The sequence below is a fragment of the Ictidomys tridecemlineatus genome, chromosome 12 (assembly GCF_052094955.1).
Source record: "Ictidomys tridecemlineatus isolate mIctTri1 chromosome 12, mIctTri1.hap1, whole genome shotgun sequence".
Classification (NCBI taxonomy): Eukaryota; Metazoa; Chordata; class Mammalia; order Rodentia; family Sciuridae; genus Ictidomys; species Ictidomys tridecemlineatus.
The window spans coordinates 24,849,455-24,865,908 of record NC_135488.1 but is presented as its reverse complement, the minus strand read 5'-3'; the positions used below and the strand labels follow the sequence as shown (position 1 = coordinate 24,865,908).

Genomic DNA, 16,454 nt, shown 5'->3' with positions numbered 1-16,454 from the left:
GACTTCGCTCAGGCAAATGCCATCGATACTGATTGCTCTCATAATCACCCTCGTCATCATCATGATTACAGACAGGAAGCAGAACCATGGACTGTGGCAGGCCCTGAGAGGCCCTGTTCCCTCCACCACCCCTCTTCAAACCATAACCGTCATTTCTAGGAAAGGAGAGAACCCCCAAGTAGCAAGATCCCTAGAATTCCTGCACAAATTTCCCAATCTTAGTGGTTCAACATTCTCCAGAGCACAGCAACCTGTCACCCTTCAGGGTCTGAACAATGACTAGCATGGCCACAGTCAGCCTCCTGCTCGCCAGCAGAGCCAGGGGGTATGTAGTCAGGTCTGGGCCCCTGGGACCCCTGGACACTAGCAAGCCCCAGCAAGGGCAGAGGGTGCTCCAGGATAGCCCTTGGGGAGCTCTGTGCAAGGACAGTAAGCAGAGGATGCATCCAGACCTGACCACTCATTCTAAATGACTCACCTGTCCCCAGCCCCATAACTAGGAAGGATGTTATCAGACTCCAAGAACCAAAACCAAGACAAGGACAGCAAAAAGAGCAAGGCTCCTTCACTATAATCAGATTCCACCCAAAGAGGAAGAGGGTTCTGAGACAGGCCCTGGAGACCCATTCACATCCATGATTGTAGGGCCCCTGAGCAACGTGTCCAAAGATGGAGAAGAAAAGAAAAACAGAGTGGGCCTGGACTGGTGGTTCATGACAGGACTCACATGGAAATGAACACTCAGATCTCCTTAAAGCACTTCCTACTGCCAGAGCACAAAAGCCTTATGAGGTGTGTATAAACATGTTGCCCTTGCTCTGCAGAGTAAGAATCTACCTCAACCCCTGGCTGCACAGCCAGCCAAAGGACCTTTCTTTGCCACATGATCACTGACAGCCATGAGGCACCAGGTACACAGCCCTCAGAACAGCCCTACAGACAGACACTCCCTTTTGAGATAAGGAAGTGCACCGGAGTAAATCCACATCTACTCAAAGTAGCACCTTCCCACCTCCTGCCATGTAGAAGGACTCATAAAGCTTCCTGTCCCTTCCATGGCAGACATGATCAAAAGGAAGCACAAGCCCCACCATCAAGCTTTCCAGACCCCAGCTCTGTGGACTCAGAACACTAAGAGACAGAATTCCACGGTGGTGCACACCTGCAATCCCAGAAGTCAACAGGCTAAAGCAGGAGGACTGCAAGTTCAAGGCCAGCATGGGCAACTTAGGGAAACCCTCTCTCTAAATAAAAAATAAAAAAGGACTGGGGGTGTAACTCAGTGGCAGCAAACAGAAGCCCTAGGTTATATGCCCATCACCACAAAAAAAAATAGTAATAATGATTTCAGTCCAGTGTAGAGTTCAGAATCGTGCTGTACCAGTACTGCAGCCAGAAGCCACATGTGGCTCAATGCTAGAAATACTTTCTCATTCCTAGCTGGCTGGCGGCCAGCAGGTGGCTCTGGGGTACAACATCATTTGATCTTCCCTCAGCATCCATTAGTGCAGGATGTTCAATGTCCCTACACCTCATTCATACAGAGCTCAGGTCAGAGCCGTGCTTAGTGGCCGACCCTACTCAGAATTCTTCCTGCTGGGAGAGTCACAGCTCTGCCCTGAAACAGGCCAAAGTCTATTACATAACTACCGAGAGGCCAACAGAAGCCTGAACTACCGCAGCACAGTGAAACCTCAGGTAGGAGAGGGACCTGGAGGACCCGCTGACTCACTCTCTGATTTCCAGCTTCGCAGTGACAGACACCACGTTACTGAGACAGCACACACAGGAAGTAGCAGTCTTCTGTCAGATCGGCAAAGGAGGAAAACTAAGACACCCAGGTGAGTGCTGCTCAGGAATGAAGGGTTTCTGCTGCTCTTGGCGGAGCAACGCATGGGGTGATGTGCAACATTTGTCTTCTGAAGGCCAAGCTCCTGGAGATCTGCATGCCACCAACTGTCCCACTGCAGGAATTCATCATAAAGAATTAAGGACCATGCTACAAAAGTCTATGACAGGGCTGGGATTGTAGCTCAGGGATAGAGCACTTGCCTAGCATATGGGAGGCACTGGATTCAATCCCCAGCACCAAATATAAATAAATAAAATAAAGATACTGTGTCCATCTAAAACTAAAAAAAATAAATAAATATATTTTTTAAAAAGTCTATGACAGCAGCATTTAAAATCCAGAAAGGGGGCAGATAAGGAGGAAGAAGAAAAACACCCAGCAGTGGGCCCATGAAGTACAGGGTAGCCACAAAATGGCATATTAAAAAGCTACTAAAATGAGAGGAATAAATGTTCAATTCACAAGGAGGACACAATCGATGGCTTGGTGGCAAGAGTGGGTAAGAACACCTGCATGACGACGGGAGCCCAGGCCACTGGTCTGCACAGCCATGGGAAGCATGTGGACACAATCACACCCCATGACACTGTAGTCTCAGGTGGACCATGTGTCGGCTCTGCAATGACTACACATCACGCAAGGAGACAAAGCACACCCCAAAAAGCCCTTTCCAGAACCTATGACTACCTGCTGGGCACTTGCCTGGCATCTGTCTGACTCTACCACATTACCTCCTTCTCACCATCTGAATTTTTATCAAATTGCCTTTAAGAGATCCATGGAAACATACCAGTCTTACAAGGTCTCCATAAATACAATGGACACCTTCCACCTAAGGCTAACACAGTCAGCTCAGAACATGAGGGCAGAGGCCAAAGCTGGAGGAATCCATCTCAACAACCAAGGCCAGTGCCACCCTGCCACCTTTGCTTTATGATCTGTGAATAAACAAAAAGGCAGGACCTCTCAGCCCCAGTACACAAGTCTCAGCATGTAGGGTCTCAGTTCTATCTCCTGAGTACCAGAGGTCCCAGGTCACCCCCATGGGGAACTGTCCACCCCCATCAGAGTGGCAGCCTCAACACCTGATGGCTACCCACATCCTTCTCCCCATCCATCCCAACAGCATGGTTCTTGGCACACAGATCAAGCCAGGCAACAAGGTGCTCGCCAGCCCCATTCATAGCTAACACTGGGCTAGGGGCCATATCACATGTCCCACGTGAAGCCGCAGCATAAAAGGCCAACCCACAAAAATAAGTCAATCCTCAAAAAACATTCCAAGCAAGGCTGGGACAGCTGTGGGGCCTCATGTCCCTTCCCTGAAACACCACCACAAAGGCAACACAGCACTCACTCTACAGATAAGCATGGAGCACTGGGCACTTCCACAGGGTGCCCTGAGGCTCACATCTCCACAGGGTGCACTGACTCTCAGAGGAACTTAGGGCACCTCCTGGGAGGTGGACAGTGGGCCAGAAGTCTGCAGACCACCTACCTATGGCACAAGCTGCTTCCTGAGACACAGACACCATCCCAAACTGATCGAAAAGAAAATCCCCATTCACATCCACAAACAGAGGTGGTGTTGTGCTATATGCAGATGCCTCCCCACCTTTCATGGCTCTCTGGGTAGATACCTGAACTTGTGGCTACTGGTCAAAGTAGAAAAGTGCCTCATGGCTGGCAGGAGAAGGATGCCAGCGAGTGCCCTTCCCTTAACAGTCCATTCTGTTTCGTGGAGTGAAATGAAGAAGATGGAAGAGCAAAGTGTTAAAGCTTTAATTCCAAATCACTTTTCATGCCTGTTTCATCTGACAGTGGCTTTGAAAGCAAAAGGCAATCTTTATCATTTGAGCTTTTTAAAGTAATTGATGTTATTATGTCCAACATAACCAAATGCTTCTAAAAGCTGATTTTCAAAGTGACATCAGTCCCCAAAATAAGAAACCCTTCCTTCTGGCTACTAATAAATTATTAAAACACATCTGCACAGGAGGACAAGACTGAGGTTTAATAATCAATGGTGAAGAGGCTAGCTCCAGGCTCTCCTCACAGACTCACCTGCCAAGCAGTCAGTCCACCAGGACACCCAGGCCTCACACCATGGTCACTGCTGCAACTTCTCCCTGTGGCTCTGCTCAAGGCAGGAGCCCAGTCCCATGTGGTTTTACACCCGCTAGATGTAAGCACAAACCAGACAACTCCTAGCTCATGGTGGAACTCCATCTTTTCTATCACTGACTGGTCTAGGACAGGCACACAGCCCAGTTTTGGCCAGTGAGGGGCATTCTGCTGGATAGCAGTCCTAGAAAGATTTCCTTGTTCCAAAAAGACCCAAGAAAGAGGCCTCACCTTTCTGTCTCCTGACAGCCAAACCTGGGCAGGAACTTCAAGGCCATAAGAGAAACCAGCCTGACCAGACAGCTGGCAAACAAACGGACCATAAAAAGCAGCGCAACCCGTTATTCTGGCCTTTGACTCAGTTTCTGGCAAAACTCTTGGGATCTTTCTAAAACTCTTGGGATCTTCTGGGTGGCAGGAAGTCCTTTCTTAGTAAGGATTTGGGTTTCTACTAATAAGGTGACTAGGACAGGCCCCTACTTAACTAGGATGGGGATGAGCACAGAAAGACCAGTGATTAGAGCTGAGAACTCTCAGCCCCACTCACCAGCCTGGAGAGGAGGACTAAAGACTGGGTTGAGGAAACTCTTAAACAGCAAGATTCGGGAGCTTCTAGGTTGGTGACCACAGAAGGGGCACAGCTGGTGAAAGCAAGGAAGCTCAGCACCTGACTCCTGCCCCATGCACCCTCCCATGTGGCTCTGCCTGAGCTGGATCAGGATAGTAAATAAGGCACTTTCCTGAGCTCTAGCAAGCCACTGGAATAAGTCAGACTCTATGTATGTATAATATGTCAAAATGCATTCTACTGTCATGTATATCTAAAAAGAACAAAGAAAAAAAAAACTAAAGAGGGGATCATGGAGCTCCCTGAATTTGTAATTGGACAGAGTAGGTAACCTGGGAACTAGATAAAAGGACTGGCATCTGCATAAACCTGCAAACTCTAAGAAATGTTGAAACTGAACTGAATCATAAGACACTGAGGTGGTCTCAAGACTGGAGAAGCAGAAAAGAACACAAATTTGGTGTCAGGAGGAAAAAACCCAACACCAGGCCCTGGGATGAGGTCCTGTAGCCACCCATCTCTGGGCCTCCTTTGGGGCTAAGAAAGAATGTGCTCGATGCTCAAGCCAGTTGGCCGAGATTTTTGTCACTTACAAAGGCCTCAGATGGTTGGCATACTCTGTAGGTCTTCCATGAGGGCACAAGTCTACACACTTGCATCCCCAGGGGCCAGGTTTCTACATTATGATAAGGTCATTCCAAGCCCACACACTGCTAGAAAGATGAGAATAGTCCTGATCCAAGCAGGGACCCCCAAGTCAAAAAGCCAAGCCACCAGGAAACCAGAGGTACATGTTGTCAGAACAGTCACAGTACCCCAAGTGGAGTCACACTACCATACTATGGGAACTTGGAGCTTCCAATCCCCCACCATCTCAAACTAAAAGCCACCCGCAAATGCCACATCTCACATGTGGTTTGAGTTATTCCCCAGGACTTCTCAGAGCAGCGGTATTAGGGTTAGAGCATAGCAGAAGGTCTTCAGGTTACACATGTACTGTCCTCAGAAAGGATCAAGGTAGTTGTCAGGACCCCTTGGCAAGTTCTCATGAGGGCTGTCATAGAAGGAGCACACCCAATGCTCTTCCTGGTTTCTTGTGTGGCAAAGTGCTCCCCCATTACACATATGCCCTACCACCCATGAGGTCCCCACCAGAGCCAAGCCAGGCCTTTCGATCTCCAAAATTATAAGCATATCTCTTTCTCTAAAAAGTACCCAGCCTCAGGTACACTGCTATAGCAATGAAAATGGACTACTTTACCCAGTGAGACAGGAGAGCACCCCTCTGCCTAAGCCCAAGTGCCCAGAACACATGCATCCCCACAGACACCTGGTCTACCTGCTGGCAATGGCACTGTTCTTCTCCTTCAGGGCAAGTTCTCGCTGTTGCAGCTCAACAACAAATCTGGAGAGGTCCTCTGGAGTCCTGAGGGATAAAGAACACACATTCAGTTCCATCTGTCCCCAGAAGTGGGCCTAATTCCACATCTGGAATAGAGGTCCAAAACCATGCCATTTAGAGACCAGGATGAGTAGTCTATCATGTGACCCATGAGTGAGGCAGAGAGCACTAACCACAGCCCGAGTCCAGCCACAGCCCACCACCAGCCATGCAATAGCAGCAGGCTACCTTCATAAGCCTTGGCTTTATTTCACCTATAAAAACAGGGTGACACATAATGGTGTCACCATGCCAAGGAAATGATATTCACAAAGTGCTGCCCAGTTCCTGGCATGGAAATGATGCACAGCAGCTCCTATCTTTGCTTTTCCTCCAAAACAGCTGCATGCACACAGAGTTAAGAGTAGTAATGAGGGGCTGGGGACATGGCTCAAGTAGTAGTGCGCTCACCTGGCATGTATAAGGCACTTGGTTTGATCCTTCAGCACCACATAAAAATAAAATAAAGGGGCTGGGATTATGGCTCAGCGGTACAGTGTTCGCCTAACACGGGCGGACCCGGGTTCGATCCTCAACACCATATAAAAATAAAGGCATTGTGTTGTACCATAAAAAAATAAATAAAAATAAAATAAAGATATTGTGTCACCTAAAGCTAAAAAAAAAATAAATATTTTTAAAAAATAGAGCAAGAGTAGTAATGGCACAGCCCCACATGCGTGCTACTGCATGATTCTCAGAACTATTCCAGATTCACTATCCCAGTGGATGCAAAGCAGTCCTATTCTTTATGTTTCCATATTTCAATGAGGAAATGGAAATTCAGAGATGCCATCTGGCTTTCCACAGTCCACTTGTTCCATGAGCTTAAACTCAAGGTGAGCCACATCTTCTGACTAGTACACAGAAGAACATATCCCAGAACTCTTGGTAGCTTTACGAGTAGCATGACACACATGTGGAGTGCACAGCAAGAGCTCCCAACATGGCATGGTAGGTGGCACACAAGCCCAAGGCCAAGGACACATCTTGCTTTCCTCTCTACCCACCACAGCAAGCACAGGGCTTATGGGGCCATGTGGTATGAGCCAACCCATGGCTCTGTCCCCCAAAGTGTCCCTCCACCTCACTAAGTGGATATGAAGAGCCCCTGCAGGGATCATGGAGGCCATTACTCTGGCTACAGCAAAGCAGCTGTCCATGCAAGGAAGAACCTGCAACAAGCTACAAGGAGAGTGCTGCTGGCCACCCTCCACAGCAGTGGCCTTTCTTACTGCCATTTCTCAGGCCAACACTGAAGACACTATATAGGGGGAGACACTCACCCTGGGCCACAGAGTATCTGGGGTCCCCATGGGCAGGGCCCTAGCAGTGCAAGGTACAAGTAAGCCACCCTCACCATGGTTTAGACACTCAGGACTGAACTCTGTCCTCCTGAAGTTCCTATGCAGAAGCCCTATTCCCACAGGATGGGATTTGGAGATGGGACCTTGGGGAGGTGATAAGGGTTAGGTGAGGTCAGAACAGTGAGGGCCTCACACTGGGGTCAGCATCCTGATAGACACACCAAGAGACTGCTCAGTCTCTCTCTCCTGGCCATGCAAGGACACAGCACAGGCAGCAATCTGCAAGGTAGGAAGGGCCCTCACCAGAGGCGGAACACCAGCCTCCAGAACAACAGGAATAAACTCCTGCTCCGAGCCCCATCTGTGAATTTGTCACAGCAGCCCAGCCACATTGAGAGGCTGCTCCGGCAGAAGACACACCCAAGTGGGCCAGTAGCACAGACACTCAGGAAATGGCTCAGGCCCAGCGTGACTCCATCTAGACACCCAATACACAAGCACAACTTCATGTTTCTAAGTACACAGAAAATAAGTAAGATGTATGGAACACCCTTAGAGAGCTTCACCCCAAGTTTATCTGGAGTTTACTTCCATGTCAAGCAGGGCCTAGTGATCGAGGCTGAGGGGTCTTTAACTTCATGCGCCTCTGTGAACTGCTTACAATGAGAATTCATGTACTACACGTATGAGTACAAACAAAAAACGAAGGAAAAGCCACAGCAGGCTCAGAAGGTGAGGAAAGACGCCAGAAGCTCCCAGGCTGGGGAGCAGGGAGCCTGGCCGATAGGGGGTGCCAAGTGCACACTGCTCAGCCCAGCAGAAGCCCAGACAGGGGCGCAGAGAAAAGGGCACACAGAAAAGAAGGGAGACAAACCACGAGAAGCCCGGGATTCAGAACAAGCTCAGGGCTGGGAGAAGAGAGCGAAGAACTTGGCCTCCTGTCGCCTGTCCTGAGCTCCACGTAAGGAGGTGAGTCCACGTTGAGCTGTGGATCATGGAGGATTTCTGCACAGTCACAGCCGTCATGCATCTCAAACCAAAGACCAGGGGCCCACACACCTCCAACTGGCAGGAAGAGTGTTTATTTTCCGGAAGCCTCCTGACCTGTGTGTGGTTAAAGCTACTCAGAGATGCTTACCCAGGGCGCTCCAGGGATTAGCTAAGTGCTTGTAACTAGAAGGAGTCACGCCAAGTGCCATTATGGCCTAAAAATAACACCGACAGTCCATTCTGAAACTTGCACTTCACAACTACAAAGTGGGAGGCATTTGAGGACTCGGGAGCCTCCGACACAGAGATGACAAGAAAGTGACAGTTCCAACTGCAGCCCAGGCTGTGACACCTGCTGCGGAAAACTCTAGTTTCAGCTGCGAAGCCTTTCACATCCTAACGGGGGCTTTCAGGGAAAAAGTCTTTTTGTTCCATCTGCAGCTGAATTTTTACGCAAACTCAGCTGTGTGCAGAATAGAAGAGGGCTGGGGGATCATGCCCACTGCTCTACCCCTGAGGCAAAGGCAGTTGCAGCCACAGCTATTTTGGGGTCCTATAGCAGATGCCACAGCACTTTTGGAAGCCTAAGTGCCAGTTCCCCCAAGTCTGATAGACACCAGATCCAAAGGATACCGAAGCCTAAAGTGAATCAAGCACCAACAGCCACAAAACCAAATGAGAAGCCTTGAGCTTTCTCCCGAGGTGTTATTATTATATATTTTTTCCAAAAAATTAGAAACCCACAGGGCATAACCACCATATTGCTGGGGCTGGGCTTCAGCCAGGGCCCAAACAGAAAGGAGGGAACACAACACAAACAAGATAGGCTTTTTGTTTTTGCAAAAAGGATGCCAAAACAGGAATGAACGGAAAATATTAGACAGCAAATACTTTTGCTAAAAATCAAGGAAATGGCAAGAACTGAGGGCTGCGAACCCCTGCAGGCAGCCCAGACTTTTCTCAATAATATAACATAACTGCTTGGGAAAAGGGATGCAGGTCACCCCGATCTGACATTGATGTGGCTGATATGGGGTGCCCAGGACTGAGGAGAGGAACTACTGCTTTCCTGGGGAGGAGAGACTAACTCTAAGCAGTGCAGTGGCTTCACCCTGGGCCATCTCTGGCAGAGCCACCTGCAGGGGCTGTGGTCACTGCCTCCCTGAGTAGGAGGTCCCAGTCTGGTGTTGAGGTCATAGCTACCCAGACTTCAGGAGACTCAACAAAGGGCATTAGCCCACCTCACCCTTTGAGTACAGGGTTGCTCTGTAACATCCAGGCCTTGATAGACAAGGCCACTGACAAATCTTCCAGAGCACCCATTTCCCTCCAGCACAGAAGGTCACTCCAGCCCTGTGGACGGTTCAGAGCTGGTTGCTCTCTCAGGCACAGTGGCCTGCCATGCCTCCCTCCAGGCCCATCCAAGATCAAAGGCCCCCAGCAACAAAGGCTGGAAGGCCCTCCCTCACACCTCAAAAGGATTTTCAAATGGAAACAAAATCACATCAACTATCTGAGAAGGAGGGAGCGGCAAGCTGCTGCTTCTCAGACTTGCTGCCTTCCAAAGCCAACAGCACGGTCACACTCGGCCTCAGGACCTTCATGTCCCTTTTCCAGAATACTTTCCCCTAGATACCCACACACCCCACTCCTTCATCCACCTCTAGGTCACAGGACACCAAGTTTTCAGCTGGATCTCCCAAGCATCCTATCTGAAACTGTGGACCCCACCCCCCAGCTTCTCCCTGCATCCCTTCCGCAGCCCACCACCATCAGATACCCACTCTGCCTGTCAGGTTATCATCATTCTCCCTCAATTACAATGAAAGCTCCCTAAAAGAAGAGACAGTTTACATTTTGTTTGTTTTTTTTTCACTGGCGCAATCACAGGCTTCCAGAAACGTATGTGAAATGAAGGAAAAATCATGATACCTTTCCAGAGCAATACCATGCAGCTCAGCTCTGAGAAGTGAGAACTCGGACCACTGGATTCTAAGTCCAGGGTTACTGATTAAATAAACTTCACCCACCCATACAACAGTATCTGTGTAAAATCAAAAGAATGCAGAATCTTTCTACATATTAAAATGAAAGATCTCCAAAATGCACTGCTAAATAAAAACACAAAAAAACAGAATGTAAGTGTTCTATGCTGTCATTTGTATGAAAGAAAAAATACACATTGTTGTAACTGAATTATACTCGAGGATGAAGAAGAAATAACAATGGCTTCCAGCAGAAGAGGACAAGAATGGCCTGAGAGATTTACCTCTAGATACCTTTAAAATGTATAAAATATTTTGTGCTAAGGAAACATATAAAAGCTATTCAATAAATAATTTCTCAAAGCTCAGCACTGTAATCTTGTACTGCAGAATCAGGTGCTAAATGAAAATTTTGTAAAAAGAAAACAAATTATTCCCACAGCAAATTAATGCATAGAAATCTAACTATGACCATTTACAACAAAACAATGATATCATTTCTTAAAAATGTTCAGCTGTGTATAGGTAATACCATAAACAGGACAATGATGTATTAGTGAAAGGCCTCCTACCTAAAATAATTAAGCCTGGCAACTGATCCCAAAAGGTGCTTGGTTAAGAGGGGAATGGAATGATACATGTGTTTCAAACATCTTAACTTAAAACATAAAAATACACAAGTATTCCCTATGCTACAAATGTCTTCTTCAAATACAGGTCAACTAGAGCTTTACCTTATATTTTTGCATAAAGCACACATACAACAAGTAACTCATGACTTTTAGGTTGGTTCCTTTGAAGTGGACACCTATAGTCTTCCTAGATTTTACAACTTTTCCTCTTAGTCTTTCATAGTCAATTTGTCTGATTCAACATCAATGTTTCAAGAATTTGTCTTTAAGACTTTGCAAAGGATCCACCTTCAAATTCAAAGAAATAAGACTTCTGTTACACTGAAGCAGCCTTCACAAAGTATGTAATGACAATAGCAATGGCCACCCTAAAACAGATGCCAGTGTGGTGGTGGGTGGAGGCCACACCTCTTGCCCCTAGCTTGAGTGTAGGCACATAGATGACTACCTGGGGCCTTTGAAGACAGACTTTTCCATATGAAATACATTTCAAACTTTTAAAAAGTTAAGAATGGGGCCAAGCACAGTGGCATACACCTGTAATTCCAGCAGCTTGGGAGGCTGAGGCAGGAGGATCATGAGCTCAAAGCCAGCCTCAGCAAAAGCAAGGTTCTAAGCAACTCAGCAAGACCCTGTCTCTAAATAAAATACAAAATAGGGCTGGAGATGTGGCTCAATGGTTGACTGCCCAAGTTCAATCCTTAGTACCAAAAAACACAAAAGAAAAAGAAAAATTAAGAATGACTCACTGGTATGAGAATTATGGTGCTGCAGGATCTATCTGAATTTTCCAGAATTGAGAACAGAGTATATTGGTGAGAGCCATGTGTCAGCCATGTGTCCAGAGCTACAACTCTGCCACCCACACACACCTGCCCCATACTGCAGCATCTGGACCACAGGAATCATATAGAGAACAACACACACACAGATTACACTCGTTTTCAAAAAACAGACTCCACAAACCTCAGAAGCATTAAAAAAAAGGGGGAGGGCGGTGGAACAGAGCTAACATCTTAGATTCAGAAACCAGGCCAGTGCTCAAAGTCTAACTCCACTGGCTATCAACTACATGGCCTCCAACCAATCAGCAGACCTCTCCAAGTCTCAACCCCTCCTCTGGAAAATGGATGTCAAAAGAGAGCCAGGCTTAGCAGTGAGACTATGCCCTGGAGTCAGCCAGGCTCAAGTTCAATTCCCATCCCAGCCCCAGCTTCCTAGTCCGTGAAATAGGATCATGTCTCCCAACCTGACTACCAAATTAGGGACATCCAGCCCTCTGTGAGCCTTTGTGATGATCTCTGTCTCTCAGACAGTGTCCAACACCACCCCTACAAACCTCTACCAGTTGCTTGGGCACTGATAGATGACAGGTTTATTGGTTCTAAAAACAAAACAGAGAGAGTAAATCTGTTTGATGACAGAACCAGAGTCTAAAACCTCACAGAGAAGTAGAAAGAACAGGTGGACTGTAAGCGAGAAGTAAAACCCCTGCAGGGGGGCCAGAGGGCGGGGAGAATCAACTCTTAGAATATAATGGGAAGGACAACCCTGATTCACCAGCAGCACCTATGGACAGACTTGGGCATCCTGCATCTGAGGCAATCTCACTCAACAAATCCAGCGAGCACTGCCACATGGTGGTCTAGTCCCAAGCCCTGAAGAACTCTCTGACACACATACACAGACCTAGAGACTTCCCACCTGTTGAGGCAGGCAGGCAGTCACTGTGACGAACCCAATGTGCACTACATTCCCAAGGAAGACCAGCGGGGGAAGAGGACAGGTAACAAGAGTGAGGTGTGCAATCCTCACAGGCGGTCAGGAACCATGTCTGAAAAGGTAACACCTTCCACAGACTAAGCAACACAGAAGTGAGCAGTGCAAGCTCAGGGGGAAGAATTTTCAGAGGCTCCAGGTCAAGTGAAATTGAGTTGTAGCTGCAGGGTGACAGGAGAATTCCACCCAAAGAACTTCTTGGAGAGAGAAAATGTGTTGTCTCAAGGGGAACTGCACACACTCAGAGAGCCACACCCACACCTGTGTGGTTCACAGTATGCAAACGTGCAGCGCCACACTGGCAGGCTCAGGGAATGCTACAGACTCAGGTCTGACTGAGAAACTATCAACTCAGATGGCTCAGGAGTGACACTGCCTGGAAAAGCCAGGAGAGCGCTGCCACCATTGGGTCCACCTCCCTCCACCCCACCACTTGGATGCCACCTCTGTGGAGCTGGAAGAACTAGACCATGAGCAGCGGGCGGCAACATGGAGTGGGCACATGACCTTGGGAAGAGCAAATTCTGTACCCAGGTGACTTCACAATGAACCAACACCTTTAGCCTTGGCACAAAATTACAAATGTGTGGATTTCAGCTCTGCAGGATGGAACGGGGTGGAGATAAGGGCTCTGTGAGGTGGCAAACTCCCAACCCTGAGGAGGTGCAGCAGACTAGGGCTGGCTGTTGGAGGCAGGGCAAGACAGAGTGACTCTGGGGACCACAGGGAGGTGCACAGCGACAAGACGGAGCAGGAAGGGGGACCCTGCAACTGTGTCCTCACTCAGCTGTGGTTTTGCAGCTCCTCTGCCAGGTACTGGCCTCCCACCCCCTGCCTCGTGAGGTCCAGATCTCATCAGCTGTCCAAAGCCAGCAATGCGGCTTAACCGCTTCAGGCAAACGAGCCTCGTGGGTCCCCAGACACATGTAAATAAAATGAAGAAATTTCAAATTTATAGTTGCTGCCTTCGAATTCTTTCTCCCGGCTCAGGAAGGATTAAAAGGACTTCAAAGCAGCCTGGGTCCCAATTAAGCCAGTGTGACCACCGCAGGGATGCTGGAACACTCCTCTGATTAACAAGAGGCGTGCTTTGAACTGTTCGTGCTAAAAAAAGCTCTTAGAACCTCTCAAACAAATGCTGTAATTTCTCTCCCACTTCCCTCACTCTTTGGAAAAGTTGATCCTCTGAATGCTTTAAACATTCAGATAGCAGCTGGATAACAGCCCCAAACACAATTTCAGCGAGGAGCTCAGAACAGGAGCAGGGACAGAGGCCTTGCGCAACTGCCCAGAGGGCTGGGCTTCCAGGACAGCACTGGTGGCCTGAGACTACACAGTGTCAACACACTGCTATGCGGCCAGTGCAGCAAGGCTGGGAGAAAGGTCTGGGCAGAAGATCAGATTCTCCCTTCACCTGAGCCGAGGATCCCCACAACGTGGCCCTGGAGAACATCCTTGACACCTACCTGAGCAGTGCTGCACAAAGTACCCGCACAGAAATGGCCAGAGCTGCTGGAGACTGGGGTCAGTAGAACAGCAGAACCCTCCCTCCACATCAGGGGCAAGCTCAGCTCGTGGGGCTGAAGTGCCAAGGTAAGCCACAAGAGCTCAGAATAGGAGCCCATCTACTACCGACAGCAGTATCCAAGGTGCAAAGTGAAACAAGACGCCCCATACAGTGGTGATTCACTCTGGGCAATACAACTGTGGTTGGAAGTAAGCTTGGGAGCCAGTTGGGGACACCAATCACACTGTGACTTCAGAGATCCCAGCGCATGGTTCCTGACAGTCCCACTCTCACCGTGCCTTTAACATTAAGCATTAGGAAAGCCTTCCTCGAATACCTGAGGCCCAACTATTCTACCTCTGAGGATTTCTTTCAGGGAGAGGCAGGAGATCAGGGAGAACAGTGAGTTAAAAATCAAGTCAATCTGGCTGCTGGGGAAACAATCAAAGCAATGTGTGAACAAAGGACTTTACCGGATACAGAAACTCAGAATGAAGCCATCATTAGCGAGATGCTCTCTTTGAACTCACTGAGTAATAAAAGGAGAGAAAAGGTCTCAGAACTGTGGAAAAGCAAAAGCCACATACAGGCAGAGCTTAACTGTGATTGCAGGCTGGCCCTGAGCTTGCTGTGTGGCCCTGGGCTACTTACTTAACCTTCCTGAACTTTGGTTTATGCATCTTTAAATGAGAGTAATGAACTAGGATGCCACATCCTGATTTGTGATTCTCTCCAAAAACAAAAGCTGCCTAAGACTCTGTTCCCTCTGATTATATGAATAATGCGAGAGAACAAGACTCCAGGCAGAAGGTGTAGCGAGACCAAAGTCCTGAGGCAGAGCCACAAAAGGGGGACCCTGGGAAGGCTTAGACAGCAGGCCTGGGGCAGGGAGAGGCAGAGGGCACAGAGCACATGGGGGGGGGCTGCAGTCAGAATTCCAGATTTGATTCTAAATGGATAGATGCTTAGACTGCTCACCTCTGCGGCCATATTCTGGAGGTTTTGTAAAAGGAGATGAGCACCCAGGTTCACCCAAGTGCTACTAGTAGCAGGGAAAAGAAAACAACCCAAACACCCAGCAATGGAGAAGAGGGCAGGTGCGGGCAGCGAGGCTATGAAATGAGGACTTCACTGCAGGATGAGTGAGGACCACGAAATGGCTCTGCACAGAACTGCAGGTCCAGTGCTCAAGGCCCCTCGGTGCTGGAGTGCCGAGAGAGCTGCAAGTCCCAGAGGGAGATAGGAATTACCAGGTGGGCTCTGCACTGAGAAGGGTTTATAAATGGTGCGACAGCACTAGGGGAGGGCCAGGAGCAGTGACCTGAGAGAAGTTGAAGGGACAGAATCAACCGGGTGATAGGCAGACAGAGGAGGGGGATCAGGTACAAGACCAGGGAACTGGCTGGGCACAGCAATGGAGCCAAGCCCCAGCAGAGACCACAGGAGAACGGCTGCCCGTGGCCATGGCAGACAGTCACACAGGCGCTCAACAGCAGAACAGCTTCCTTTTTTCAGCATTTCCAAGATCACTGTTGGAAGACAGATAATTTGCCAAGACAGGCAGAACTCAACGGTGCCTCCATGGGACCCCGTGTAGCTCGCTGCTGTACTTTCAGGGGAAAAGAAAACTACAGAGAAGACTCTAAGAATCCCAACACTCACTTGAAAAGAAACAGCAAGTAGGACATTCACTGGGCCTCCTGAGGCCAGAGCTCTCTCTGTCCCCATTGTACAGATGAGCTTTGACAACCAGCCTGGGCCCACGCAGCCAAGAGGCAACAGCAAGAGCAAACCAGGCTCCTAAGCAGAAAGCCAAAAGGCCAGTCTGCCTTCCAGGACACTGGAACCAAAGTGCAGACACATGCGCATGCGCATGCACACATGTGGTCACTTTGCCCCCAAGAGCACCTCCTGGTTACAGGGGGAAATGCTTCAATGACACATGAACACGGCAGAAAGGCACTGCAGCTGAAGTGAGCAGTTACCAGGTTTGCCTGGTCTGGGCTCCACTGCTGTGGCACTTCCAAGGGCTCCAGTGAAAGAACAGAACCCACCCATCACACTGTAAAGGGCACATGCCACACACAGTGTGAGACCAGAGGAAATGCAGCAGACAAGTCAACGGAACCTGGGTTCTTAGATCCACTGCAGCCACTCTCCATGCTGAGCCTGGGCCGAGTGAGCACAGTCATGGAACTCACCCAGGGGCACCCCTGCGGCAGTGCCCTTTGTATATCAAACTGGCCTTTTTCAAAGAAAACAGGCACTG

The 16,454-nt window shown here is 48.8% G+C and overlaps 1 protein-coding gene across 32 annotated transcripts in view; it reads right to left on the bottom strand.

Moving 5' to 3' along the window:
* LOC144369124 (mitotic spindle assembly checkpoint protein MAD1-like) overlaps positions 1–16,454 on the bottom strand; it is a 278,411-nt gene that overhangs the window by 206,909 nt on the left and 55,048 nt on the right. For all 32 annotated transcript variants that reach the window (XM_078028201.1, XM_078028200.1, XM_078028183.1 and 29 more), the window contains one exon: positions 5,884–5,970. In XM_078028201.1, coding sequence (XP_077884327.1) covers positions 5,884–5,970 — 87 coding nt within the window. The remainder of the gene's footprint in view (positions 1–5,883; positions 5,971–16,454) is intronic.